At 43.1% G+C, this 27,500-nt stretch overlaps 1 protein-coding gene across 22 annotated transcripts in view; it reads left to right on the forward strand.

The window, feature by feature from the left end:
• Nucleotides 1-27,500, forward strand: part of dlg1b (discs large MAGUK scaffold protein 1b) — a 67,827-nt gene that overhangs the window by 17,893 nt on the left and 22,434 nt on the right. For 6 of the 22 annotated variants that reach the window (XM_027158137.2, XM_027158139.2, XM_027158148.2 and 3 more), the window contains 4 exons: nt 12,130-12,294; nt 15,404-15,490; nt 25,849-25,947; nt 26,378-26,431. In XM_027158137.2, coding sequence (XP_027013938.1) covers nt 12,130-12,294; nt 15,404-15,490; nt 25,849-25,947; nt 26,378-26,431 — 405 coding nt within the window. Of the gene's footprint in view, nt 1-3,338; nt 4,057-12,129; nt 12,295-15,403; nt 15,491-16,805; nt 17,052-25,848; nt 25,948-26,377; nt 26,432-27,500 lie in introns of those variants that run through there. The other 16 variants (XM_027158145.2, XM_027158151.2, XM_027158150.2 and 13 more) reach the window with 9 other exon arrangements.

Consider the following 27,500-nt stretch of genomic DNA (forward strand, 5'->3'; position numbering starts at 1 on the left):
AAGCACAGAGGCAACACCTACAACACTGGGATTGTCATGAAAAGGCCACATCTACTTCGCATTGACTGACAAGCATATAGGCCACGCCTCCTTTTAATCTTCCTAGCAGACACCTTCTGAGAAACTGCCAGTCACAGAGGCAACACATCTGTCATTGGAACAGACATGCATAGAAGCCACACCTCCTTCACTGGGACTGAAAAGCACATAGGCCACACCTCTTCCTTTAAAAGAGGAAAACGCAGAAGAAACACCTTCCATTAAAAGGTACTAGCAAACAGAACCTGGCAGGTACATAGACCATGCCTGCTTCACTGGACCTGAAAAGCACAAAGACTATATCTCCTTCACTGGGAAATCTGGAGATATCTTTCTTAGTGCTGAAGATGTTTTGACTTTGTGGTCTGTGGCTGATCAGTGATTTATCCTTGAGCTGGACAGAAAGAAACCCACGGGGGTAATTTGCCATCTGTGACTGAACAGACTCTTTACACCCTTCTTGGTCAAATTCTAACATATGGACAAGAGCTGCCCAAAGCCTTGAATCGAGTGATTCTCCCAAGCAAGAGATAAAAATTTATATATCATCACTGATCGAATTTTAAGTATTTAAGTATGTGTTGGTACATCAACCGGTGTTTACTCGAAGCTGGTGTCCTTTTGGTCAGGTCAGGTGACCTGTCAGGTGAAAATGAAGCCTCCTCGATGGACGCTCACTACAGAGACACACTATAACACTATATACATTAGAAATACCTAATGCAAATGAGTTAAAATTATTGTGTATTATGAAAAATAATAATTAGATTCATAAGCAGGACATTCAAGATCCTACAAGGTGTTTGTATTCAGATGCTTCCCTCTACTGGCTTCCTGAAGCACCTACAGTTTTAAACCTCCTAAGAGGATTAATTTTGGTTTCATGTGTAATCCCCTTCTTATAGCATATATATATATATATATATATATATATATATATATATATATATATATATATCTATATATATATATATATTTGGCCCTGTGGTAGCCTGGTGATAAGGTGTTGGGCTACCAATCGGAAGGTTGTGAGTTTGATCCCAGGTCCACCAAGCTGCCACTGTTGGGCCCCTGAGCAAGGCCCTTAACCCTCAACTGCTCAGCTGTATATAAAAAAAAAAAAAATGAGATAATATAAGTCGCTCTGCCAAATGCTGTAAATGTAAATATTGCTTTTGCTCGTTTGTACCTAAAAATGTAGAGATTTATTGTGATCGTTTTATTTATGAGATCTAACATTCCATTCTGACGCAGCTTATAGACATCTCTCTTCTAAACCGCCTTTTTTATTTTACTTAATACGAAAGACGGCATCTTGATCTTTTGCTGTCTGTTTCAGTAGAGCACTGTTCTAACATGCCTGGATGTTATTGATTAACAGTGTGGTAAAATAGTCCATTTAAATATAAAGAAATTTTAAAGGCGTTTACGAAACTGCAATTCCGACGCAGAGCACCGGATGGAGCCGTGCGCATCTTCATCATTCTCTTTGTGTGTCGCTGCATTAATGGGTTTGACACGTCAGTAAGGCGAGTTAAAATTACAGGCTCTGTAGAAACGCCACGAGTGCTAGTTAGCTCCGTGAGGTGGAATTTCTGATCGTGACATGTTGACCGACCGAGTGACGTAGCAGGCGTTAGAGATTCTGTTCCCAGATCTCCATATTAAAGCTTTAACGCGATCAGCTGAGAGTAATTTGCACGAGTCGTGATGACTCCACGCTCCTCCTGAGCAGGCCGTTCCTCCTCCTGCTGTGTACTTCCTCTCGTTAGCGGTGCTGAAGCCGTGCTAATGCACCGCCCCGCTGAGGGCTTTCCTCAGTCACTGCCGGGGAATCTTGCACTCGGCTGAACTCTGCCAAGTGGGCGGGGATTACTGTAAAGGCTGTCATCTGTCAGCAAAATGGGGAACGTTATTTGGTGCAGCTGGTGAGGATAGAATGGGTCCGTCTTCCACTTGAGACTCAAAGGAAGTGGAATTATCCAAACATTTGGTCTCGCTCACAGAAATAGTGATAAAATAATGCCAAGATCAGGTCTGTGTCAGTAAAGCTTGTGAAAAGACTGCTGGACCTCTGTGCTCTTTAATCAGGCCTCTGAAGTGCGTGACACATCTCTGAGTCACACGGCAGGGTAACTGGTACAAAGAGTACAACTGGCTTTGGGAGCAGAGTAACCTTCTGACCTCATTCTTTAATAATAATAAGCTTTATAGCTTAAAATACTTAAAAAAAAAAAGAAAAAAATAAAGATGGCTTTTCAGAACCCGTTCATCTGCGGTGCTCTAGAATGAAATGAGATTTTAATGTCCATTTCAGAGTATCTCATGGCCCAAGGCTTTCACTGAACCTTAATACTGGTGGTGGTTGTGTGTGTGTGTGTGTGTGTGTGTGTGTGTGTGTGTGTGTGTGTGTGTGTGTGTGTGTGTGTGTGTGTGTGTGTCACTGCATCCGTACATGTGATCAGAGATTCGATGCATAAAGGAATATTTAAAGCAGCCACTGATTCATTAAAGCATAATTTAGAGCAGAACAGAAACGGAGGCTATGTTTTGTTTCTTACTCTGTTCCTTTATCTTTACATGTCCTTTACAAAGACTGGTGTTTCATTCCATCATGATTTGCTTGACTGACTGGTACAAACGCCACGCCCCCTTTATTCTACCACACTTGTTTTAAAGGGCTGCAAATGCCACACCTCGTTTCTTTTCCATTTTTACTGGTACCACGGAACCTTCGTACTTGCCCCAGAGCCCCAGCATGGGTCAGTCCACTTGACCAGTTTTAGGTCTTATTAAAGGTGACCCATGTAAGGATCTGTACTCTGTATTTAAGAAAATATGTGTGTATAGAAGTGGTTTGAAGAGTCTAGAGAGGCCGAGAGTGGCCGAGCGTGAACTCTATTCTGCTCGAGTGTTTCTGGCTATTTCTGTCTATTGGTTTGTTTTGTCTCCTATTGTGTAGGAAGAGCAACGTCAAAAGGTCACAGGAAGACCGACCAATCGTAATCACAAATTCGTTTCTCTTGTCCTAATTGGCTTCCCGGTGTTCACTCCACCCCCTCGGTCGTCCCCCGGATCATGTAAATACGCCTCAAGTCCATTCATTATCCCGCCTCCCACTCTGAATGCTTTCGTCACTGAGGATACTTCCTTTCGATTTTTCTCTCTTGCGCTCTTTCTCACACACACACACACACACACACACACACACACACACACACACACACACACACACACACACACACACACACACACGCACACTACACCTCTGAGATCAGGCTTTGCATTTTTCTAGTGTCCGTGATGGTATCTATGTGATAAACCCCACGCGCTGCCACAGCTTTGTGCTCCTCCCCCACTCCTCTCTTCCCCGCCTATTTTCTCTCCGTGCTCACAGCCGTGACACTCTGTATCTCTCGTGGGGAAAAGAGCCAGCTGCTTTACTTCCCCGAGAGCCGGACTTCACACTCGCGGTCACACAGAAGAGCTCAGCAGACGCAGCATGGCTCCCACGGGGCTGTAACATAAACACCTCCACTCTGACGGACAGCTGTGAGGGGAAGGTGTGAGCTGGAGGGGAAATCAGCCAGAGCAAACACTCTTAAGTGAAACGCCAGCCAGAGAACAAGGAGGACAAGCAGAAGAAGAAAAAGCAGCTCTCAGACAGAGAGAATCCGGGTGAAGTCGCCTGCTGGATGAAGGAAGCAGTCTGGCTGTCCTTCCTCTGGCGCGATGGAGTGATGCGAGGAATGAGGGTGGATGGTGAGAGCGGGGAGCACCAGCAGCAGCGGAGGTGGAGGAGGAGGAGGTGTAGGGGCATGTGGTGGAGGAGGAGGTCGGAGGGGAAGGAGCAGGCAGCGCTCGCGGCTCAGACGTTTCTCCGCCTCCTCGCTGGCCGAAAATGTCAATGAAAAAATGTCTCCCAGCATCAAGAAGCTGGACTGCTTCTCGCCCATGCTGTGCCACTGTAAAGTGGCCTGCACCAACAGCACCATCTCCCTCATGTTCGGCTGTAAGGTGGGTGAACGACACAAACCCCACACCGCGTGTTTGTTTTGCTTGCTCAGTTACCTGTTTCTGAGCTGACAGACGTGCATAGAGTCTCGCCTGGGGATCATTACGTGAGTGCCAAAGGGAAATCAGAGGGAAAACATTGAGCGGTCACGTCGCTGTTCAGTGACTAATCTTCATAATTCTCTACCTAACCTTTGCCTACATAACATAATAGACGTAACACCAAGAGGTTGCGTGTTTATTGCCTCGATATTTACAATACCTAAAATATCGGAGTTTTTACAAATGTAATCTCTTAGTAACATGAACACACACACACACACACACACACACACACACACACACACTTCTACATGAGGTTGAACGGCAGTTAAAGAACACGGGTTTAGGTGTGAATGCTGACCGAATCTTAAATCCCGGGAACAACAGGTAGTTAAATTCCCGTGATATTATCACCTCAGGTGTGAACACGAATAGACCGGGAATTATACACGCTAGTACTTTTTTGATTTAAGAGAAATAAAATATCTTGTTGAGAATGGAAATTGTTGTAAATGGTACAGTTCTGGATGCAGAATTCGATAGCCAATCAGCATCAAGCATACAGAAAAGTGAAATCAAGTGATCCATAATTGTGATGTAAGAGTGGCGACCTGGGAAATTTGATCAGGAGAAAGAAGACTAGTCATTTTTTTTTTTTTTTTGCACATTCTGGTTTACTGAAATACTGAAAGTTTTTATTCTGATGATATAACGCAGGTTTATACATTTTTATTTTTTTAACTAAAAAAAAAAAAGGAAACTCGTGTAAAGCTTTGTTTCATAGTAACAACACCCCTTTGAACCAGATAAAGATATTTTTTGTAACCGTATTATATAATTAAGTAGTTATTAATAAGCCATGCTAAAGTATTAGTCAGATATGATGTAGTAATTTTTTCATTATAAAAACATGTCTATATTGAAAGACACATTCTATATTGTGCATCAACTTATTAAAGTTATTTCTTGGCGGGAAGGTTGGATCCTAGAGCAGGTTTAAACTAAATACCTATCAAGCTATCGAGTTTACTTTGTGTGTTTAATTTATGCTGTTCAGTAGAAAAGAAAATGGCTGCTTGTCACTGCAATCCTCTCTTCCTTTAAACGATCGTCTCCTGTGAGTTTAGTTAAGACTCTGTATCACTCTCGTCTTCAATGGCAGCTAAATGATGCAGTTTCACAGAGATCCTGAGATGTTTCAAGATCATATGGTTCGGGCAGTTGATCATCCTGGAGTATATGATGCTCCTTTGCTGTGTTTGCATGAAATTTAGCAACGTTCGTCGTCTGGTTCGTTGATGCCGTAGAGACGACACCTGACGGTCACCGTACGACCGCATGCGCACTACAATTGATCACAGTTGTGTGGAATGTCTTTGTTCATGTCAGCGTTACAATCTTCCTGTTCCCTGAGCATGACGATGCCCCTGTGCAAAAGGTGCCTGAGCTCCATGAAGACATGGTATGGAGGTGAAGGTTGGAGTGGAAGAACTTGAGTGTCCTGAATGAATTTGAACTGGAGTCTCCTTAACATCTCTGACCTCACTAATGCTCTTGAATGATCCCAAATCCCAACAGTAGAACATCTAGTGGAAAACCTTCCGAGAAGAGTGAGGGTATAAATCTGGAATGGGTTCTTCAACAAGCACATGAGTGTGATGATGGACAGATGTGCACACACACTTGGCCATATATTGTCCCAGTACAAGTGGGGGGTGTGGATAAATAGGCTAATTACTGACTGTACCTCATGGCAGTCCACTACAATGGTACTTGTCCATGACCAAATCTTCTTTACATGGTGAAAGGTTCTGAAAATGCTCCATTTAATTACTGATCACTGGAGCAGAAGATATCACACACATCACCGGGCACGATCTCTGTTCCCCAGATGTGTACGTATATTATCCTCTTGATTCTTGGAACGAACAGGCCAATGGATTACGCTGGATTAGTGGATTGACCTTTTTCCGGTCGTGATCGTTTTCTGACCGCACAGGTCTGCTGAATAGTGTTAGACAAACAATTCAGGTTTTTTATTTTTCTTATTTTCTAATTGTAAAATGCTTTTTTAATTATTTAAAATTTTTTAGATTTAGTGCATCTATTTGATACCAACTCAAAAAACAAACAAACTAACTAAAATGTCTCTTCTATGACGTGTACGACAAGGGAAACCCACTCGGTCTGTTTGACTGATGAAATTTATAAATTTTTTCCTACTAATATTTGAATTGTAATAAATACCTTCTCCTTTTTCCAGCCATGGAGATTTGGGATCATTGAGCTTACAGTACCAGCTTATGTTTTTTTTTAGTTTTTTTTTTTTTAGAAAGGCTGACATCTAACCCGCTTCCCTCCATCGTGAATAAACCATCTGTTACTGCACAATACAGATTTTTCTGTTTTTCTTGACTTCCCCTCATAAAAGGGTCGGTTCAATCCTCTTACGTAACCCGTTCACTGTGATGATGCAGCCGGTGCGTTTCAATAAAAAAACAACTGAAAGTCTTTGAAATGAACTTTGGTTCTGAGCAGCTCTAATACATTTTATAATCCCTCTCCATGAAGACACTCATTTCTCTTTAGCCTCTGCTGCACTCCATAGCTCTTTATATCCAAAGGTTAGAAAGAACTTAAATGTGCATGGGATCATTTGTACTTGCAGATGTTAGTGTTTGGCATCCTGCCCTGTTTTAGAGCGATGGCAGTCCTGGCACAGGGACGCTCTCTCTATCTGTGGGTGACCTGTCTGCGTTCTGGGTGTCTCCGGCTTTCGATCGGGTCTAGACAGGGTCTATTGACCGAATCAATTCAAGGATTAAACCAAATAGGCTCCAGGTCCTAAATATTACTGTGCAGTTATAGATACAGGGGGTGCAGGTGGCTTAGTGGTTAGCATATTTGCCTCACACCTCCAGGGTTGGGGGTTCGATTCCCGCCTCCGCTTGTGTGTGTGGTTTGCATGTTTTCCCCGTGCCTCGGGGGTTTCCTCCGGGTACTCCGGTTTCCTCCCCCGGTCCAAAGACATGCATGATAGGTTGATTGGCATCTCTGGAAAATTGTCTGTAGTGTGTGAGTGTGTGAGTGAATGAGCGTGTGTGTGTGCCCTGTGATGGGTTGGCACTCCGTCCAGGGTGTATCCTGCCTCGATGCCCGATGACGCCTGAGCACAGGCTCCCCGTGACCCGAGAAGTTCGGATAAGCGGTATAAAACGAATGAGTTATAGATACACCGCACCGCTGTTGTTTTCATCAAATATATTCAGATTTCAACTACGAAAAAAAGACACGGTTGAATTCTGGCATTTTTTTCTTCTTTTTCTTTTTAAAGACTTCTTTTTTTTTTTTTAAATAATTTTTCGGTTTCTAGTTTGTCCATGAAATTTAATAAATTTAATAAAATCCAGTATATATTTTATTACTATTAGTCAGTTGTTTCAGTCGCTCTCTTCCTTTTGTAGTATAAAACGTTCTCTAAACCTGATCATCTAAATGGCCGCTTGCAGCGTCGACCGTAATCGCAGGGTGCGTCTCAATCGGCTCCCTAGTTCCCTACCTCATAAATCAGAATATTCCGTACACGAGTCGGCAAGGACTCGGACTCACTACACGTTAGGAAATCACACACGTTTTTGTCATGGCGTTTCAAGCAGGATTGTAGGCTTGACTCAAACATCAGTCGAAGTTCAAAAATCGCTAATCATTTGAGAGCTACAACAACAATACAAAGCTACTTGCACGTGTAAGACAAAGTCGGCCGAGACTCTTAATCTGTCATTTGTCTCAATCAGAGGAGCTTCAGAAGGTCTGGCTATCCTTGTTTTTTTTTTTTTTGGTGCATTGTGGGATTTAAAAAAAATAATAATAAAAGCGTACATTCCGGTGCACTGGCAGGATTTCGCGAACGACAGCGAGACAGACCTTAATATAACCAACCAGCTGATTAAGACACAGCTGACGTCTTTTCTGACTTTTAAATGACCTGGATCTATACCAGGCTTTGCTTTAAATGTATGGCTCTATATGTTCTTTTAGCTGTCTTGAGGAAGTAACAACATGCCACTCGTTACATGTAGCCAACTGGGTTGTTGTTAACAAAGTACAAACTCTGAGACCCTCGGTGTCGTAGCACGAACGGACAGTCGGAAATACTTACGACCGTGGCATCGGTATGAAAACCGGTCCAGTTGAATCTTTAGTTTTAGTAAATATCTATTTTTAACCTTTAAAAATGGTTTCTCCAAGATAAGCTTGGAGAAGTACACAGATCACCATCACGTATCACGTTGTTTAGCTTTAAGACGACTCAGCGCTCAAGTCTCATTCTATCTGAGAAAGGGAAAAAAAAGCTAGTCTGATATTTACCAGCGACAAGAAGAGAAGCCGTAATTACCAAAATGATTGAATTGCGAGTGTATTTCTGATTAAACCCGGGCTAATGTGTCCACATGACAGTGATGTACGAGGGATCCTGTGCAGCGTGTGGACCAGCCCCTCTACTAAATACTAATTTCTTCGTCAATCGTCCTTTCTCTCGGGACATATGCTGGCTGCATAAACAAGCGCTATTTTTAGCTGCGTCGCAAGGCATGAGTTGGATACGGATTTCGTTTCCCCACCTCTCTCTTTTTTGACTCGGTGTTGCAGTAATTAAACAATAGCGAGACCGAGCAGATTCAGCCTCTGCATAGGCACGAGCTCTGAGGAGAAGAGACAACGGCGTGACGTCGTCACCATAGCCAAAGAGCCGCGGTTCAGACTTCAACACCCGCTTCATTGGGCCAATGAGCTGAGAGTGACACTTTCCATGCTTGTATTGTAGATGATCATAGAGTGAAGGGACAGCTGCTTAATCTAAGGGCCTTTTTACACCTGGTCACTTCATGTGTTTTCTCTGATCCGATAGCTATCTGATTTGTTAAAACTGTTCCATTTACATTAGGCCACATAAACGCATCTCAGCGATTCGGATATCAATCCGATCTTTTTACTCCCGTAATTGAAACGGAACACGCTTTGGTGTGTGCGGTTTTCAGAATGCGATCAAAAAAGAAGACGAAAAAAACTGGTTGCGACCGTTATGCTACAAAAAACAGCATTCACTGTTTGCTGCATTTTCGCTGGCGGCAGCAGCGCGTTTTAAGCTCCGAGACGCCTGGGTGAAAGATCACCTTTGAGTGACGTACTTCATTTTGGGAGGAGTACAGCGCTGATGTATGTGGCTTGAACAACCACATTCATTTACACCTGTCCAGTTTCATCTGAAATGTGTCCCAGACCACCTCCTGAAGTGGTTTGAACCATCGGATTTATATCCGTCTCGAAAACGTTTTGGAGGTAATTTAGACCTGGTCTTTTAACCATCGGATAGCTATCAGATCACAGAACACACATGAAGTGACCAGGTGTAAAAAGCCCCAAAGAGCCAGAGATACAGATATGCTGTAGATTTGCTGTAACTGATTCCACAGGGTTAAAACTACAACATTCTAAACGTAGGTTAGCTATATTAGTAAAAAAAAAAAAAAAAAAATCTTAGCATGCCAATATTTTTAGTCAGTCCAAATTTCATTTTTATTAGTTGCAGATTTTCAGATTAACTTTTCTGAAGGCAGATAAAAAAAATTATCCTCTGAAACGACACACTTCATAGCGTATCGATACAGATCGATATAATAACCACAGGTTTATATTAATGAGCTGAAGAAACAGTTGTAGCCAAGTGAGAGCAGCTTCAGGTATTACTGTATAATATCGTCATAAAGTATTATTATATTCTCTCCTGGCTTCTTCCTTGTAAACCAATAGAATATTGAAAGCATGTAAGAATGTTCACCAGGACACCTCTGTTTATGTATTTGGCAGTTAGTCCATTCTTTAACTAGGACACGTTTCAGTCTGTTCCGTACTTTTTGCCTGTTTCATTTCTCACTCTGTTGTTTTTTTTTAAATGTTATCGAAGTCGAAGAGCTGAAGGATGGTCAGTGTACGTCAGCAGGAGCCACCGTCTTTCCAGAACTGGTTGTTTTTGCGCTCTGGGGTCGGTGGAATATGCTGCGTGTTGGCGGCGGGTCATTTTAGAAGTGTGGGCAGTGAGCTTTTTACTGAAAAACTAATGGCGTAGGAGCAGGTGGTGTGTCATTTATTTTAATTCAATTTTAATTCTCCCTCTTGGCGCACACGAGTTCTGGGTTTTTGCTAAGCTTCAGACTTCGGATTAAACGGTGAAGTATGAATTTCCGACAGGATTCGTCCACATTTGAACTAATGATGGAGGTTTTGCGGTGATGTTTTTTCGGCCCAGGATCTGGGTCGGTTTGAGAGACGAGGTGTTTCGAGCATTTTTTTTTTGTACTTTGCAGTGGGCCGTGATTCAATGCCGAGTGGATGTAGTTGCCTGGAGATCCTCCTCCTCCTCTTCCTCCTCGTCTTCCTCCTTGTGTGCTCATCCAGTGAAGATGTTCTAACATTCTCTCATGATCCCTAATAAGGCCTTACGACCTTAGGGCCTCGTGATGGGTCCTGTCTGTTTGGCTCATGGTTTTAGAGTAAAAAAAACAAACAAACAAAAAAACCACGTATATCTATTAATGGAATTTTTAAAAAAATGTAACGTAAAGGGGGGGGGGAAATCCCCGCAAAGCATCTCATTTCTGCTGTAAATTTCCTAACGTGCAGGAAAATGTAAATGAGCTTTAACGAACACGACACGAACCTACGGAGAAAACTCGTCAGTAGGCCGGGAATCCAGTTGCCATGGCAACCCCAACCACTATCCCCTAGTTGTACGGGGAACGACTCTTCAGATACACACACGCTCACCGGTGTCGGATTATACCACCGTGTTACGGGAAAAGGGGGGATATATAGGATTTATCATCACTGGAGCTCTCCAGGGAGAAAGGAAGGGGTTTATAATAAGGGAATAATATATGGCATTAAGTAATACGTGAGCTTTCAGAAACATAGGAAGGGGAGTTTTAACATGTTATACTCTTTTATTTTCACGAGATTTTTAGGGCAAGAAAAGAGAGAGGAAAAAGTTTTTTGTTTTTTTGTTTTGTTTTTTCTGGGAAAAAAAAAATCTCAAGCATGCTTAATTATTTTATTCTCCTTTTGTCATTGACACCAAGCGTTTCCTGTTAGTCACCAAACACGAATATGCATGTTCTGTTTTATATAAAGAGCTGACGGATATTTGCAGCGCGTCTGCCTGCATCATTCGCTGTACATAATTTGCCGTTCCTGCTGTTGAGTAATATGGAAAGTAACAGACTTTCAGCACAGACCTAATCCCAGCTCGTCACCTTTAAAAAGGTGGCGCTGCTCGTTCAGCTTTAAGATTATCATAAATTTAAGGATTACTCAGTGGCTCTGCCAGACGTGCAGCACTTTCACGTTTCAGACAAAGCCACAGACGACTCGTTTACTCGCTCACTCGTTAATTTTATTCCATAACACTTTGATCATCAGTCATCAGGTAAATTAACACGGATTCCATTTTCATCACCGCATGTTTGACGTGTTATTCAACATCTCCAGGGACGATAAGAGCAGGTTTTCGTAATCGTTCTTTTCTTTTTTTTTCTCAGGCATTTATCTCTTTATCTTTTCACATCTTTTATAAAAATGTTTTAAGTGCCGGCTGTCCAAGCGCTTTCTGCCGTGATGATGGGGAGTGCGTTTATACGTTTGCGTATGTGATCTCAGTAATGAGCTGATATTAATACATGCAGTACAATGTGACTCGTGTACAAAACTTTATTTAAACTTATCGGTATAGAGGCCACGCCCTCTCATGAGACGCAGCTTCACCTTTTATTTGGACCGACGTTCATTCATACCTTTTCTGAGTCTGACAGCTACAGAGGATTTCCTTCCAGACAAGTTTTCATTCATTAAGAGCTTATACCTCTTGTGAGGCCACGCCCGCTCATGCGTCTGACCGGTACAAAGGCCGCGCCCGCTTCACGTTTAGTGACGGCTTTAGAGGTCGCTTCCTCATGCTCCCTCTTTTTGTTCCCTCTACAGAAGTACAAACACCACGATGAGGACGGCTCTCCCCAAGAGCAGAGCTCGCCTCCGCTCACCGACGATACACCGGGCCCCGAGCTCGTCCAGGTGGCCGAGAAGAACATCTCGCAGATTGAAAATGTCCATGGCTACGTGGCCCACGCTCACATCTCCCCCATGAAGGTAAAGCTCCAAACCTGACCCAGTTGTTTTGACATTCCAACATCCTGTCCTGTCCTGTTTATTTGTCCACCTCATTATGTAGCTGTTACCATGCTACACACACACACACACACACACACACACACACAGGCACACACACACACACAGTGTAAGAGTGTCTCCTTCTGTGCATGGTGTAAAGAAAAGCTCACAGGCCCAGTGCCAGTTTAGTATCATCAGCTCTTGTAGCCTAAGAGCCGAGCACTTCAGCAGGGTTGTCGGTTTCGCCGCAGGGAGTCTCGATCTAAAAAGAAGCTCCGTGTATATAGGGCATGTTTTATCTCGAGCCCCATCACGAGTGCAGCACGTGTGTTGTTATTAGCATAGCACACACAATAACAAGACCCCGATCCCTAAAATGACAGATTTGTTTGTTAGCATTGCTGAACAGTGATGGTTTGTCTTCACTCCTTGTCTAATGTCTGTGCATTTAAAATAAAATATAATCAGTAATACTTTTTTTATAAGCCAATATTCGGCGGCAAAGGATTAATAATTTGATAAAGTTTTTATTAAAGGTTATGGAAAGTTAATCAGCCATTCCAGTGACGTAGCTGTCACTTTTGTCGATATATATTTTTTGTTCATATTTACACAAAGTATTTTAGTTAACCCACGTATACATATACAGTCATGTGGAAAAAATAGGACCCCTCCCCCCTTTTTAAAAATTGTTAAACATATGAGCATTTTATTTTCATTTTAACAATATTAGAAGATTCGAGTAATAAAACTAAACAAACTAAGTTCTTTTTTTTTAATGACCTATAAAATGTAAAAAAAAAATTGTAATTTTTTGTGAGGAAATATGAAGGAAAACATGATGACAAGACAGAAGTTTGTGAAAAAACAAAGAGAGAAATGTCAAGACTTCTGGAATAATGTGCTTTGGACAGATGAGTCTAAAACGGAATTATTCGGAAAGTTTGGCGTAAACCAAATACAGCATTTCAGCAAAAGATCCTCATACCAACTGTGAAACCTGGAGGTGGAAGAGTTATGGATCGGGGATGTTTTGCAGCATGACCTGGTCAGCTCACCATCATAGAATCTAGTCTGAATTCAACATTGTATCAGAAGGTGCTTGAGGAACATCAGAGACCATCTGTCAAAAAAAATAAATATATATATACACACACACACACGCGTACGTACATACATATATACACACACAGTCATGTGAAAAATATGTAGCTATAGATGCTTTTTTCTATATATGCTTTTTTTACTGATTTGCTTGGCCATCACGTACACGATGGCGTCTCCGCCGTACAGACAGCGCTCTGAAAGGCGTCTTTGAATATTCGAGTACAATCTCAGAGGGGTTTTACTCAAGGTGAGCCACAGTCATGCTTCAGTATGTTAACTGAACAGCGTAGTGTTTGGGTGTACGAAGGAAGGCTTTTGGTTGTGCGTGAGTGTGTGTGTGTCGGACTTTTCGGACATTTACGATCGCTCCTCTCGTGCTTGTCGTGCTCCACTGCTCCCCTCTGCTTTCAGATTTATAACTCCCCTTCACTCGCTCGCTCTACCACCAACAGCACGCACACGATTCACGCCTGCCACCTCTCATAACTCTCAGCTCACTGATGTAAACTTGGTGAACTCTTACCTCACGCTCGGTCCTCCGTCAGAGCACAGCATCCATCCATCCATCCATCCATGCAGCAGAAGAGCATTCGTTTTTAGATGTACAACACACAAACGCGACATTCAAGCTGCGATCTTCACAGTTCTATACACTTTTTCTCTTGGGATGCGACAAAACCGTAACACGATCTTGTAGAACTGCTAATTTAATAGAACTATTAAAACTAACACTGCTCTAACGTTGGTTTCTTCATATCCTGTCATATGACTTCTCATTAAACATGTACGAAGAAACATAAAGCTCGAGTGCACGTCGCTGAGGCCGAAGCATAAAAAAATTTAAAAAATCAGACAGCCACAATAGACATTGCACTCAAAAGAAGGAAACAATTCGATCAATGCCCACAAATAATACACAACGTGAGTGTGTGTTGTCACTAGCTCGCATGAACGCAAGTCTGGGCATGTTTAATTCATGAACTAAAATGAGTGCATTAGTCACTTAGTTACTTAGATGCTAAGTTCCACTCAGCAAGACGTCTTGCTAAAATCACCCCTACTTCATCCCACACACACACACACACACACACACACACACACACACACACACACACACACACACACACACACCTACACACCTGACTTTGTATCTCGTTGCTTAGTGTGATTAAACGCCTAAGGGGCTCTTGTGTAATGTAAAGTATATTCACAAAGCTGTGCGTTAGAAAACAAGCCGTTATCGCTGGCCGTGATTAATCACCTGCCATCGCTGTTTGTCATGACAAATCGGGTGTGTGAGGAAGACACTTCCCGAGGAAAGCGCTCATCATGAGCTGTGCCGCTTCACACGGCGCTTTAGCTCCACCTTTTGGTTTGTTCACCTCGTCGCAACGGAGCCATGCTTTAACGGTCCGATTTTGTTTCATTTATTTATTTATTTCCCTCAGTAACTGCTGGAGCGTCAGAAGGATTCTCACCGAAGCCTGAACACAGCGATACTATAATAAGACAAAGACAGATGGAAAATGTCATGGAAATATCTTTACCTTTTGTTTCATGTTAAAGTTTAAACCTCATACACAATGTTTTTCCGAGTCAGAAATTTCCTTTTGCATCGTGTTAATATTTCTGTCAAGGAATGTGTGGAATGTGTACCACGACGCTCCAGTGCTGCGGTCGGAACGAACGAGCAGATTTTACAACGCTAGAATCGTGTTCCTGAGAGGAATAAAGGGAAATGAGTCATTGTAATAGTGTGTAAAAGGTTTCACAGACATTTTTCTAGAAGTAGAGAATTCCTCCTTTCGTCCTCGCTTTTTTTTCATTCAGTCTACAGACGTATCCTCAACATCCTTCACCGTCTCCGTCTCACGTCCCGTGTCTCTCCTCCTTCTGTCCCGATGTGAACTGTGAGCTCTTCTGAACTCCTGCTGTGTGCTGGTGTGATAAGCTGAGTTACACCCCCCCCCCTTCCCTGTAGGTTGAGTCTCTGGAGTGCATCTTCGATGGGCCGCCCACGGTGGTGAGCGAGGAGAGCCCTCTCCTCAGCCCCTCCACCCCATACCAGGTAACATCCTGCTAAAACATGGGAACTGGACGCAGCCATCACTGTGTGCAGCAGTTGAGTCTGGTGTCTCGTCACGTGCTGGTTCTGTTGTGTGTCTGAGCGAAGTCGTGCTGGAGCACATGCAGGCTTTGTGTCAGTGTTAGATGGCGCAGTTCCTGATGTGCATGACTGTTTTTTTTATTATTTTTTTTTAACTCTATATATTTGTGTGTGTGTGTGTGTGTGTGTATATATATGTTTGTCTGAGAAGCTTCTGGCCACCAGTTGTTGCTTCTTGCTGATTATGGAATGTGTCAGTGATGCACAGAAGCACCTGCTTCTCACATGCATGGCTCGATATATTCAGTGTTTTCGGTTTTTAGGACGTTTGAACGCTGCCTTTTACGTGTTTCCAGAATATACGACAGTGATTATCACATCAAATCGCTGATCTCATCATATGGACTCAGGATTATTTAACAATTATTTGGTATTATCACATGAATAAAAATCACATTCACAAGAAACGCCACAAGTGTCACCGCCGTCCTTATTTCACTTTCTCTCCTAAAGCGGATCACCCCTGAGCTGCCTCCAGTTTCCCGTCAATGACGTCAGCCCTGATGCTTTTTTCCCCCCTATTCTAGCTGCTGAGTAGAATGGATAAGACCCCACATTAGAGAACGCATTAGCAGGATGATGCGTCAAAGGCGAAGCGATAAGACAGACTTTGCGCTCCGCAGCCTCTGGCCGGGTTTTAGAAAAGGAAAAGACGAGTTCAGGCTGTGAGCACGAATAGGACGCACTTCACAAGGTGGCTCTCGGGCACGTCCGACGGTGGACTAGAGAGAACTTAATAGCTCCGTAGCGGATTGAATCTACAGTCAGGCGCCAGGCGGGGGAGAACGATCGTTCGAGGCAAGTCAGGTGTACAATCTAGGTCTGTTCTCACGCTTCCTGCTGACTCATTTGGAGCGGTTGAAGAGGCAAATCAGGCAGCCAGCTGCTCTGCCCTGAGCTCTGAGTGGACCTGTCTGTGTGTGTGTGTGAGAGAGAGAGAGAGAGAGAGAGAGAGAGAGATGGTTTGGAAATGAGAGATCAGCGAGGGAGGTGAATAAGGCAGTGTTTTGGCGATCGAGACGCAAGAAATTTCTTCGTGTCTGTTTATCTCCCTCCTTTTCAATCTCTCTCGCTCTCTTGCCGCAGCAGCAGTGTGCGTCAAACAGCCACTGCCTCTCTCTCTCTTACACACACACACACACACACACACACACACACACACACACACACACACAGGCACACTTACATTCTCAGACACACTCTCTACTCATCACAGGTTCACATAACCTGAGAGAGATGTTAGTGTCTCTGATGTGCATGTCATGCAAACCCAGTCTTTGAGATGCCTGCGTAGGAAAACAAAAGCCTGGACTATCGAGTCGTGCACCGTCGGAGCGTGAACCCTGCACTCGCGTCCGAACCCGAGCTCACAATGCTCAACTCGGTCTGGTACGCCAAAAAGATGGGCCGGCGCATCATGGGCACCCTGAGGAGAACCAAGAGACTGCACCTGCACTTGTTGGTAAGTCCAGACTGTGACGGGAGCCACCGACTTACGACAAAGTGCGTTTGTTGTCTCCAGCATCTACAAGCGCAGGTTCTCTGTTGACGTCCGATGCCGTGCATGTGAAGGTATTTCATTATTATACGGATCGCCGTTAATTGTATTGTCATCTGTTGCGTCTGATACTTTGCGAGCTCCCTCGCGCACTGCGCGGCTAAGATTTATTGACAGCACTTTTAAGTAGTTCGAGGGATGAAATATTTGATTGCCAGGAAGACCGTGATCTGTTTATAGTCCACTTATGCGCCGACGGTGCGTCATTTCGAGATGGTACGTCATGCCATGCGAAAAAAAAAAAAAGAAATAAAAGAAGGAAAAACCCCGATGCGTGATCTCCTTAAACTCATTATCAAGCAAACGTTTTTCATGGGTTGCACTGCAGCAGCTGTGTGTGGTGATGATGGTCTAATGGAAGAAACGTGGAAGCACATACCTCCCCCCCGCCCCCTGCTGCCTGGCAACCTGCATGCTCATGTCATGCAGCAGTGCTCTGGATCTTTTATACACACACTTGTGCACACACACACACACACACTGGTTGTTTGCCAAACGAAACCCATGTTAGTGAGGCAAGGAAGGAAAAAAAAAAGTCGTTTTGCAGCAGTTTCTCAATAACGACAAGAAACGTAACAACATGCTGTATCTGTTGCACAAATACAAATACCGTTGCTGTGTCTGTTGCCGTGGAGACGTAGGAATTTAACACAAACATCACTCCTCGCAACGTAAAGCACGATTAAACATATATGTCTAACGCGCTCTTGTTTTGATCAATAGATAACGTAGCTCTCGAGAGCTAATTTTGCACACACTGATAGTTTAAATTACTTTAAATAGCAAGGTTTTTTTTTTTTTTAAAGAAGCCGTTCGTCAGACATCTGAGCCGTGCAGCTGTCGGTCTGTAGATTCATTTAATTCAATTTAGCTAATTGTGCACTACAGTTCAGGGGCAATAGGAATAAAATCAAATCATAATCATAGACTGTCAGAATATTTTATGAATATTTTATACTTGGGTAGCATCGAGTCTGGACCGCAGCCGCTAAAGAAATCCTCCACCCTGAAATGTGTTTACATTGAGATGTTTGTGATGTGTTTAGGGATTCTGGTGTTAGTTTGTTGTATTTCTGTTATTCCTGTGAGAAGTGTGTCGCTCTGATCTCACAGGGGGATGTCGGTGTTAGTGTCGTTCTAAAGGAGAACACTTTCAGCGTTCTGTAACATATGGGAGAACGATCGGGATTTGCTATTAAGGGTTCCCTTTCTCCATCGCCATTGCCCAGCCAACGTCAACATCATATTAATGGGAAATCCAGCTGAAAGAATTGGTCTCAAAAGTTCCCAAAGAATGCAGTATGGCTGTACAATGCAGTCACACTGAATCACAGAAGACTGATGGTGAGGATGATGATGATGATATTAGCATGATGGTTTGATTAGAGTGTACAGATGAGGAAGAAAGTGAGCCAGGAACAATAAAGAACTAAAGTGCCGTTGCATCGCCTTCTTTAGGTAAAGCGTCTCCTTTTTACCACCACTATCAGTAGGAGGTCGAACTGCATCGTGGGTAATGTCGAGTAACATGAATATTGTGCGGCATGTCGGTGAAAGATTTTTAAACTTTTTAAAAAGTCAAAACCTTGGATGGCATTGAAGACGATTTGACTCATCATTATTAATAGGCATGTTGTAAACGGTTAAAGGCCCGACAGCATCCCCGAGGAATTCTCTGCAGAGGCTGGCAAAAGATCTCCGCCATCATAGCGAGGTTGATCCGAACAGGTCCACTGGGGTGTCCAGCTTTGCAATCTCATTTCTCCCTATTTTTTTCCCAGGGCCATGCTGTTCCTTCCATCTGCTCCTGCTCCTGCTTTTTTTTTTTTTTTCCTTGTTGGCACTCATGCTCCTGATTCATCCAGGGCTGCAGTATGATGGTCTAATTGTCAATTAGTAAGGTGACAGACAGGACGGCTTAGCTCTGAGGAAAGGCTCTAAACGGGTTTTGCAGGGATCTCATTAGACATGCACACAGTATGTTCAGGGATAATTGGGAATGTATTATTGATGGCCTGCCATGTCTGTCATCTGGCTTTTATACTTAAACCAGCTGAGGAGATGCTCTTTTATTTGTTTTGATTGTCATCCCCTGAATCCACAGTAAAAAAAAAATGCTTGTGTGGTGTTGAATGATTTAGTACCAGCAGTAGGTTCTAGGTGTGGGTGTTTAACCATAATAAAACACCTGAAAAAGCACTTTTCCAGATTACTAGAGTGTACAGGACATCATACTTTGATGCCTGAGCGAGGATTATTTTTCTTGATACCTTGTACACTAATAAACATGCCAGCGGATGAAGCCAAGGGGCGTGTTTACTGAGGCGTAGCTACGGACCGGGAGACCGAAGCCTGAGCAGGAAATCCTGCTGGCTCGCTTAGATGTGGGAGCTGTTGCCATAGCTTTCGCTCCCACAGGAGTGGAAGCAGAGCCTGGTGACAGAATTCTCCTCCCCATCCGACACCTGTGGCACATCTCCGGAAGCCTCTTGCTGGAAAAGGTCCCATCCGAGCAGCAGCGGATAAGGCGCATTTTGTAGACCGAACAGCACAGCTATGAACGCATCCAAGCCCGGTGGAATGCTACCGGCGATCCAGAGTACTTTTCGGATGATCAGATGTGAAGGTTTTTGTATTCTCCATCTCCTTTTGTGCCTAGGTAGTGTGTGTTGAACCCGGGATAGCGAGGAACTGAGCCGTCTGCTGTAATTCAATTTTTGGCCTCCATGTTTACAGTTTGATTGATGTTCGTTGAGGGACACAAGGGTATTACTATAGCAACTGTGAAAGATTGACTGTCAGCTCTCGATGAGTTCCACGATTGATTCTTTCTCTAAGCTTGCCATCACCAACTATTCATGAAACACTGTCGGTTGTTACGAGAACGGATACTCTCGAGTAGATATTTACTTTCCGGCTCGACTTTTGCCGGATCCGGTCAGATCCGGGCTGTTGGGTGCGGTTTAGCAGGCGTGGGGGAGCATCTGAAAAATCCTGGGGTCGTGAGGACATCGCACAGATGGGACCGCCAGATACAGCCCAACACAGGAAGCCTCTTTCATAATTAAGGAAATTGTTCATAAACGTGCTCACTCCCCCTGTGCCTTGGGCTAAATTTGTGTTCGTCAGTGCAGCGCTCTGGATTGTGGATCAGTGCGCATTCACTGGTGATGAACTACATCTTTGGTGGGAACACATTGTACTCTAGGGGGAGTCGTGGCGGCAGCACCAGCTCAGCCCATGGCAGCTCGGTGGGACCAAGACTCCGTCAGTGGTCCATGCGGAGCTCCTGCGAGGAGCCACCCGAGCCCAATCCATCTCGCTGGCGCCGCATCTTCAACATCCTCACTCGCCTTAATGCCTTCACCAACTGCGTCATAGCAAGAGTCAACCAGGTAAGATGCTAATATCTCAGGGTTTGGTGTAAAAGAGCATCCAAGGGCAAGGAAACTGAAAGAGTTTTGCTGGTCCTTTTTAAAATGTGAATATTTTTGTCTTGCATTACACTTATTTTTAAGGATTGTCTAACTACACTGTAATGCAAACAGCTTTAGCTTTGACTTTAAAGCTGGAGAGACTCCGATTTGTATGTCTCCATCAGTCACTATGGTGTCGCCTCGGGGGATTCGGACGCGTGTTGTCGGTAGGAGCATGGTCACGTCACATGACTTTTCCATCCCGGCACGTTGCGAGCGAGATACGGCCGTTTGTTTTGTCATGGCCGTGTATTTATTAACAAGGCTGTTGCAATATACATTACACAAATCAAACTCTCTTTCAAGATTGAGCTAAATTCTGGGTCACTTCAAGGTTAGAGAGACAAAAAAAAAGGCCATAGACTTTCAGCACATAATTTTTCCACATGAAGTCCTCCAGTTTGAGAGTACCCAACCCTTAAAATCGCTTTCTGACAGCTGAATAAACATTTGATTGAATGAACTTTCAGGAATCTGACAGCCAGCATGAAGCGAAACTCGGCACTAAGCAGTTTTCTGAAACTGTACGCTTAAAGTGCTCGCGTCTCGTTTTGTCCATCGAGGCTTGGTTGCTACTGTCTGTAAGATTTACTTTTCTAGTTTATCTTACCATGTGATGCACGTATAACTTAATAGACTAAACCGTTTCCGGTCAGTAAAGTGCTACAACTTCCTCTGTTCATTGCCGTCGTCAGCAACTAGTAATTTGTGTAATTGCTTTGGAAAGTTGTTGCTGGATCTTAACCCGAATACATCTTATAAAATCCTGCCTTGCTGATCAACTGTTTGACTCATTTGGTAGGACACCTAGCAAGATTGATCAGCAGTGGATTTGGTTCCCACCCTCACTATAATATTTTTTTTTTCCAGGTGTCTTGCTTAAACTCATTAAGATACCATGGTATGTCTAGTCTTGTGTATTTGCCATGTCGTTCACACGAATTGCAAGCGTCTTGCATCATTTCGGTAAGGATGCTGTATTTTTCACCAGAGAAGTCTCTTAGTTTTGTTGCTCATCCAAATCCTTGTGTATAATTTGTCTTAATGGCTAACTGATGTAAATTACTACATGTAAATCGCTGAATGTAAATGAATGTCCTTACCTGGTTGTAGGTCTCTGCGGTATTCACGTTGACCATCGAACTCGTACAAACATCATAGTCGTCGTTCTTCTTCAAGACAAGGGAACTGAAGTGAATCGTTACCTCGACTACACCATATTATTTACTTTATATACGGCAAAATAATCGATCTTGCCCTTTGATCGAGGTCTAAGAACTGTGTCTGTGACTACCAGGGTATATTCTTGTAACCTTTTCATAATCATCTCACAAAAGATCCCCGTGCCCTTAGAGTTAAAGGTTAATGACTCGAGAGGCGGAAGAATATATCCGGTCTCGGTTGCCGTGCAACATTCGAATCATGTGCAGTAATGCCTTAAGAACTGCTGGTGATATTCTCAAATGATTAATGATGACTGGGTTAATCCTACGACTCTGTTATCCATCATGTTTAACTTGCTGAAACACCTGACCACCACGTCTTTGCTGACCGCACCCGGGGTGTGCAAATTATTAATTAAACTCTTTTACTGAAAAATTGAACACTTTTAAGAGTATTTAGGTGCCTTAGACTTAATTGTGTGGCCTAGAAGACTAGGTATTATAAATCTCTTTTCTACAAAGCTTTTAAATCAGCACCTACCTTCCGTTTTCTGCTTACGTTATGGATATTCTTCAGAGGTAAGCACCGGTAAGGTCCACTTTTATAAAGAAACTGCAGGCAATACTTTTTTTTTTTTTTTTTTTAATATATATATCCCTGAAGTCAGGATATACCCACTAACGACTATAATCATAGATCATGAAGTTCCTAGTTGCTTCAGTTTGCCTTCAAGACCTTCTCTCCAAACGTACTTTCAGAGTCTCAGAAGCTGCTCCTGATCAAGTTAGCTTTATTAGATGCACCATCAGTAAGGCATCGTTTCACACCATAATATTTCCTCTGCTTTCGTGCTAGTTCTGTATGCCACTAGATGGCACTGGAATTATGCAGAAGTGAAGCAAACAGCCAAGGGCTTGATCCTAATCCTCATCTCAGAATTTAAGTTTATTTTCTTCCACATCAATATTGAGCATTTACGTTACATTTACAGCATTTTTGCAGACAGTCTTATTCAGACTTACATTTTTATGCGGTCGAGCAATTGAGGGTTAAGAAAGGGCCTTGAAGGATTGGCAGCTTGGTGGACCTGGGATTTGAACTCATAACCTGGTAGCCCACAACATCGGTAGTCCAACGTTTTAACCACTAGACTACCCACATGCTGTCTATATATGTATAAATATAAATATGCACAATATAAGATCCATAAAAAAATACATTTTCAAATATTCTCATAAAAGAAATGTTTGAAATCCTAATCGTAAATCTTCAGCAAGGTTTGTGTTTGACAAACCGATCGACCTTCAAGAATTCACCCGGTTAAAATGAAACCTCACCTTGTTTTCTTCAACCTTATCAAACCCAGACCCACTTATTCTCCGGTCCAATAACTCGAGCCGTCATGTCAACGCTATCTCGGCCGTTGCTGTATTATTTATCCCCCCCCTTCATAATTTGCCAGGTGTAAATAGCCTTCGGATCCTCACACGGTGGCAAGCCATCTGTCATCAAGGCACCGACACTGCCAAGAATGTGTGGCACTGATACCTGAATGAAGATGTTTTTGGAATCTATAAAAGCAATTTTGAGAGGCCTGGATATAAATATGTACATTATTGTTTATCGTCAATGAGGAAACAAGTGTAGAGAGAACAGTCCTGGTTTTAAGAGCTACTGTATCTTAAGCATGAGAACATCGTGAGCTGTACAGGATCATACACTGTGATCCCATGCAAATGTACAGACTAGGGTTGTTTGTGTGTGTGTGTTGGCTGCGTGGATGTGAAATCGAGCTCACCATTGATTATTCATGCCAGGAAAAAGCCCCACAGCTCCTCTTGGCTGTGCCTATTGGAGCTCGCTAATTGGCACGTACACGAGGAGATGAGAGCGAGAGACACAAAAGTGCTAGATGCTAAGGAATTAGTGTACGACCTCCTCGCGATCCATGCTACACACACACACACACACACACACAGGATCCAAGACAAGAAACTGGATCGGTGTCTGTTCTGTGAGATTTTTTTTTCCTCAAGGATCTTCAGAATCTTGCCTACTTTTTTATTTTATTTTTTTTTTAATGCAGGGGCATAATTTCAGCATTGCTGAACACTGTTTCTCTGTCCTCTGGTGTTGCTAACCTCAAAGAATGACCACGTATCAGTCTAGTACAGATTATATCCTCCGAAGAGCCAATGCTGGAATTCCAGAAATGAAGAATCCTAGATTAAACTTCAGACCACAGCTTCCTCAGTCCCAACTCGTACCAGGACCGGTTCTCCAGCCGAACCCTGCCCACCCTGTCGGCTACGGTTCCTCCATGCCGCCCGCCAACAGCGGAAAGAGCAAGACCAAGTTTTTGAATCTGCGGGACAGTGTGAAGAAGAGTCCCACCAAAAGTACAGCCAAAGTGAGCAGCTCAGTGCAGAACTTCTCCATTAGGGAGAACCCACTCTGGAACTCGGTGGCCTTTGAGAAGGTATGTGAGGGATTGACTCGTGGTAGGACTTTTTTTTTTGGAGTGTTTGCATGTGGGTGTTAAGGAAGGCATTGCTGGTCCGAGCTGAACTTTTGTGAATATGCCACGCGAGGTATCTCGTGAATGCCTCTATGTTCTGTTCAGTAGACATTCAGGACTTGCAACAGTAGATACAAACACCAGCTCTGGACCTCCACCTCCTTTGAATATTGAATTTGAGTATAAGAACCATGCAAAATCCATGGTCATCTCGGTTGTAGGACTTTAAAGGGGCAGCAAAGACTTACACCAGTATTTGACTTTCCGAGGTCTGTTTTGGGATTTCCCATGCTTCAGATCTACTTAATGACGTTCTCATTTGTGGTGTGTTTGTTAAAAAGGTTGATTCCCGGAGAGGAACCGATACGGAACCCATTCTCCTCTGCACAACACTAGATGTTTAATACAATAGGAGGTGTGATTAGCACTGTAAAGGCATACTCTTATTATTAAATAGGGATCCCAAAGGCTGTTTTTTTTAATGTATGGAATAATGTAATGAAAGCCTCCTTTGTTTAATACGCGATACATGTGAGGAATTCTCTCGCGTTCTTACACGATCGTGCTGTATGTGTGGTCTGACAAACAGGATTTGTGGTATCGAGTAGCTACATCAACTCAATGCGCAAGCTTTCTTTTTTCTTCAGTATGTTCGTTGCCAGCAGATCTGTTTGGAGAACATGGGGAAATCCCATCTGGCCCAGGTTCTCAACCTGCTGTGATATTATCAGCAGCCTCTACAGGTTCAGGCGGTGTGTCTATATCCAGAGCGGGTTCGAGGAACATGGTGAAAGCTTTTTAACGTGGTCAACTGGGTGACCACATGTTAGATGTTACACGTGGTCACCCAGTTGATGTTAGATGTTTAACTGGAGTCATCCTTTGCTTTAGAGTAAGTTACAGCTCCACTGCGGTACCGTAATGTAGGGCTCAGATCAATGCCATTGACCCGAACTAAATTTTGTCTTTGTTTGGTACGATGTCATCTGCTCTAACGCCACAACTCGTCACTGTTTTAAACGCTCAAACGTGCCTCCGATGTCAAATTGTAGATATTCATAAATTCACAATGGGAGATACGTTCCAGTTCAGTATCAACATCGTCTGAATCAGACTCTCTCTTATAACCTGAGGTGAACTGTAAGTGTATGGTTAGTGTGTGTGTTATTTTAAACAACGTTCTCCAGATTCAAGTCCATCAATCGTCATTTTAGTTTATTGCGTTTGCTCTTAGTCTGTGCATCAACAAAGTGTTCATGTTTGTGCGTAGTGTTTACAGTGTGAGCTCATCCAAAACACACACACACACACACATACATACATACATACATACACATACATACACACACACTTACACACACACACATGCACACAGGGATTTTCCACACATATCCACACAAATACAAATCTTACATCCCCATTGCCCTTCTGTATATTTTTGGTGTGTGTGTGTGTGTGTGTGTGTGTGTGTGTGTGTGTGTGTGTGTGTGTGTGTGTGTGTGTGTGTGGTGTGATCTGACCTCTTCCCCATGCTATTGTTCAGCAGACAGATGTCACCCCTCCCTCTTCTCCCATAATCCCCGTGATCCCAATCTCGCCTGTCCCCGCGGAGGCCGCCGTCATCCCTTCACCGACGTCACAGGTCTTTTTATTTTTCATCCATTTCTCCTAATTTTTTTCCTCCTTTCTCTTGTTCTCCTCCTCTTTCTGTTGGTCTTTTTATTTTCTGTTAATCTCACTTCTCTTTCATAAAGGACATAGCAGCTCCATGGAAACAAAGCTACAATCTCTCACATATTTTGGGTGAAAAAGGAAATGAAGAAAACAGAGGATTTAATTTAGGCCAATTTGAGAACTAGAAGCATTCGTGCTTCATTAGGGCATTTTCTGCAGCATAAAACGTCATGTATGTACGTACTGCCGCTAATCTCGTGCCAGTGCTGGTGTTTGTATCGCATGCAAATGTCAATAACGATGTATCAGCACTTCGGTTATTTGGCGTCGGAGCGTCAGATTCAGAATCACACGTCGTGTATATTATGGATGTTTAACTGGGTTGCTTTGTCTTTCAGGCGAATCCTCCTCCCGTCGTGGTGAACACGGATAGCCTGGATTCAGCCCCCTATGTGAGTGGATTCATTTAAATTCTTTTGATTATTCATAGAGAACAACGGCGCTGACACGTGGTAACCCAGTCGATGTCAGAAAACTTCTTTAGGTCATGTGTTGCATGGACAAAGTGAGCATTTCACAAGAGAGTAAACAGGAACACCACAAATTTCGTCTGAATTAAATACCTGGAAAAAAGCTAAACATAACAGCAGTATGACGGGCGGATATCCGTTCCCTTAGATTAATACCTTTTATAGTGGAGTAAAAATGTTTCATTCTTTTATTTGTCTGTTTAATTTAATTGTATATTTCCATATCCTTTTTTTTGTTTTTGTTTTAAGGTTTATAAAGAACCCGTTAAGTTCCGTTATCATTACTTTTTCATTTAATTTCATTTAATTTGAAAAAAAAAAATTCTCCCTTTTATTTAGTTACTCATAAATATAGTAAAATACATAAGTATGTAAAAGAAATTGATATCCGGATGATTTTTGGGATTTGGGATTCCAAGTTACCCCCAGGAGTGAGAATCCACACCTTTTGAAAACCTGCTTGTTGCTGTGTCGTGTTAATCGCCTTTCGTGTTCCTCCGGTCGGTCTAAAAGGCGACACACGGTCACTCGTCGCCGTAGCGAAGCTACACAAAATACAGCATATTGTGCTGCATGCTGAACCTTATATAAAATAATAGAAACACGTAATCACGCGGTTTATTATCTGAGCACCTTCAGTCGTCGATCCTCAAATTTACTTCCTCGGATTTTTTCAGTTTTCCAAAGCAGCACTGCGGCAATCCCATGAGGCTTTCTGCAGAGGCGAAAGGCTAGATCCAGATTTAATCTGCGTCTTTAGGGACCCCACACACATACACACACACACACACGCGCGCGCACACACACACACACACACGACTCCCTCAGGTTGGCTGTTGTGCTGAAGCAGTGACACGCTGCCTCGGAGTACCACACGGGCCCCTGGGGATTCTATGCCTTTTGTTTTTTTTATAAATGGGTTCCTGTAATTGGTCTTCATGAGCAGATTGTGTTGAGAAGCAGAAGTGTAAGTAACGAGCCACGATTGAAC

Source organism: Tachysurus fulvidraco, chromosome 22, assembly GCF_022655615.1.
Source record: "Tachysurus fulvidraco isolate hzauxx_2018 chromosome 22, HZAU_PFXX_2.0, whole genome shotgun sequence".
Lineage (NCBI taxonomy): Eukaryota > Metazoa > Chordata > Actinopteri > Siluriformes > Bagridae > Tachysurus > Tachysurus fulvidraco.